Genomic DNA, 2,924 nt, shown 5'->3' with positions numbered 1-2,924 from the left:
AGTGTGGGGAGGAAGAGACCCACCTCCTACCCGCGCCCGCCGCCCTGCACACACAGCCGCACCCACAGACCTGGTGGGATCCGGGGAATCAACAACGCTGGTGCTGCAAGCGCGCCTCTCGCCCAGCGCCCACCCCCTCGCTGTCCCCCTGAGAGCGCGCTCTCTGCCCAGACAGGGGACCGGGGCTCTGAGCCCACTGTGTGCCTCCCCGCACGCGTGGCAAGGGCGTGGATTTGCCTGCCGTTGAGGTGGTGAAGGGCGCGTTTGATCATTAGAGAGCCACTTGCTGCTGGATGGCTTGCTCACCCTCCAGGAAAGGCGGCCGGTGACGGGCAGGGGAGGAGGGCTTCGCAGGGTGTGGGAGGGCGGGGTGCTGGGCAGCAGTGGGCGGGCCAGGAGCTCAGGACGGCCTCCACCTCCCCCACAGAGCGCCATGTCCCCGGGCCCTGCCATTGGTTGGGAAGACACCTCTGTCTGTTTGGTCGTTTCCATCCTCCCGTCCAGTTCTGATTACACATACGCAGGAGACCAATAACTCGCTTCCTAAACACACAATCAATGTCAGCTCCGTGCAGGCTGCGTGGAGGGAGGGCGTGGTGGGAGGGGTGCGGCCAAAGGCTGGGGGCAACGGGAGGGCTGGGGACCCTGGTGGGGCCGCCTAAGCTCCAGGGGTCCCGCTGCCCGTGTGCTGAGCGGGCAGAACAGGGTCGCTGGGCATTCCCGGCGTCCGTGCTTCCGTGGCTCATTTATTAAGCGCCAGCTGGATGCCCGGTGCATGCTGGGTGGGGCGCTGGGTTCCTGCACCAGGTCTCAGCAGGGACCTGCCCACCGGCTTCGTTGGCACCGAGGCCTGGAAGCTCCCTTCCGACGTCAGGCTCTCGCCCCCTGGCCCCTGCCAGGCTGTGCGCCCCCAGGAGACACGTGCGCTCCAGGGACCCTGATCCCCCACACTGAGACCATAGCTCTGGCTGTGGAACCTTCTAGAGCAGGGGTTCTCAACCTTCCTAATGCCGCGACCCTTTAATGCAGTTCCTCATATTGTGGTGACCCCCACTTTCATTGTTACAAATTGAACATAATTAAGGCATAGTGATTCATCACAAAAACAATATGTAATTATAGATGTGTTTTCCAATGGTCTTAGACGACCCCTGTGAAAGGGTCATTCCACCCCCAAAGGGGTCGTGACCCACAGGTTGAGAACCGCTGCTCTAGAGTCTCTAGCGTCTGCTTCTGCTGGCGACCTTGGAAATGGGTCAACACGGAGACCGGGCGGCCCAGCGCCCTGTCCTTGTCCAGGGCCCAGGCAGCCACGCCCTTTCCAAGGCTGTCTCGTGGGCCTGAGCTTCCATACACGATGGATTCCTTCCTTCCCCAAATTAGTATGAGCACCTACTGTGCGCCTTTGGCCAGGGAGAGAGCAGTGAGCAAGCAGGGGGCCCTGCAGACCCACAGCCCGGAGGCACCCACAGAGGGCTGCCTGGGGCCTTGCCACCCACAGGGGACTCGGTGCCCCGGGCTGTCGGTTCCACCCCCGCTTCCTGGCCGGTCCCCAAGCGGACGCTTCTCTGTCTGGGGGAGAATAGTCCTGTCCCCTTTTGAAACGTGCCTGAGCCCCTGGCCAGTTTGGCTCATTGGATACAGCGTCGGCCTGTGGACTGAGGGGTCCCGCGTTTGATCCTGGTCAAGGGCACGTACCTCGGTTGCGGGCTGGAGCCCTGGCCCTGGTCGGGGCTGGTGCAGGAGGCACCTATCCTCTGTCTCCCTCCCCCCTTCCTTCCTTTTTAAAATCCTCACCCGAGACCCAAGGGTGTTTTCCTGTTGGTTGTTAGAGAGAGCGGGAGAGAGAGGGAAAGACAATGTGAGAGAGACACATTGATGGGTTGCCTCCTGCACGCGCCCCAACCAGGGCCCCGGGCCGGGGAGGCGTCTGCAACCGAGGTATGTGCCCTTGACCGGAATCGAACCCCCAACCCTTTGGTCCAAAGGCTGGCGCTCTGTCCACTGAGCCACACTAGCCAGGACTCCCCCTCATTTCCAGTCTCTCTGACAGTCAGTGGAAAACATCCTCAGGGGAGGATGAACCAAAAAGCAAAAGGAAGTGTGTGCCCTGAGGGTGTGGGAGGGGCCGTGCATCCTTCCCTCTCCATCTTCCCCTCCGGGCTCCTCTCGGGGGAGAGGCGCTGCCTGGGGCGGAGCCGCCGGCTCCCTGGGCACCGCTCACGGCATCTGCTCTGCCCGCAGGTGTGGTACATGGACGGCTACCACAACAACCGCTTCGTGCGCGAGTACCGGTCGCTGCAGGACTTCATGACGACGGACAACTTCACGTCGCACCGGCTGCCGCACCCCTGGTCGGGCACGGGCCAGGTGGTCTACAACGGCTCCATCTACTTCAACAAGTTCCAGAGCCACATCGTCATCCGCTTCGACCTGCGCACCGAGAGCATCCTGAAGCAGCGCAGCCTGGACTACGCCGGCTACAACAACATGTACCACTACGCATGGGGCGGCCACTCGGACATCGACCTGATGGTGGACGAGAGCGGGCTCTGGGCCGTCTACGCCACCAACCAGAACGCCGGCAACATCGTGGTCAGCAAGCTGGACCCCGTGTCGCTGCAGGTGCTGCACACCTGGAACACCAGCTACCCCAAGCGCAGCGCCGGCGAGGCCTTCATCATCTGCGGCACGCTCTACGTCACCAACGGCTACTCGGGCGGCACCAAGGTGCACTACGCCTACCAGACCAACGCCTCCACCTACGAGTACATCGACATCCCCTTCCAGAACAAGTACTCGCACATCTCCATGCTGGACTACAACCCCAAGGACCGCGCGCTCTACGCCTGGAACAACGGCCACCAGGTCCTCTACAACATCACCCTCTTCCACGTCATCCGCTCCGACGAGCTGTAGGGCCC

General features: G+C 62.5%; 1 protein-coding gene across 1 annotated transcript in view; it reads left to right on the top strand.

The window, feature by feature from the left end:
• OLFM1 (olfactomedin 1) overlaps positions 1–2,919 on the top strand; it is a 16,109-nt gene extending 13,190 nt beyond the window's left edge. Inside the window, exon 5 of the mRNA XM_006776525.2 lies at positions 2,245–2,919. Within this exon, the coding sequence (XP_006776588.1) occupies positions 2,245–2,919 (675 nt within the window). The remainder of the gene's footprint in view (positions 1–2,244) is intronic.
• The last annotated feature ends 5 nt before the right edge of the window (positions 2,920–2,924 follow it).

Source organism: Myotis davidii, unplaced genomic scaffold (assembly GCF_000327345.1).
Source record: "Myotis davidii unplaced genomic scaffold, ASM32734v1 scaffold609, whole genome shotgun sequence".
Lineage (NCBI taxonomy): Eukaryota > Metazoa > Chordata > Mammalia > Chiroptera > Vespertilionidae > Myotis > Myotis davidii.
Note: the sequence above shows the minus strand (reverse complement) of the source record. Positions and strands in the feature narration are given on the sequence as shown.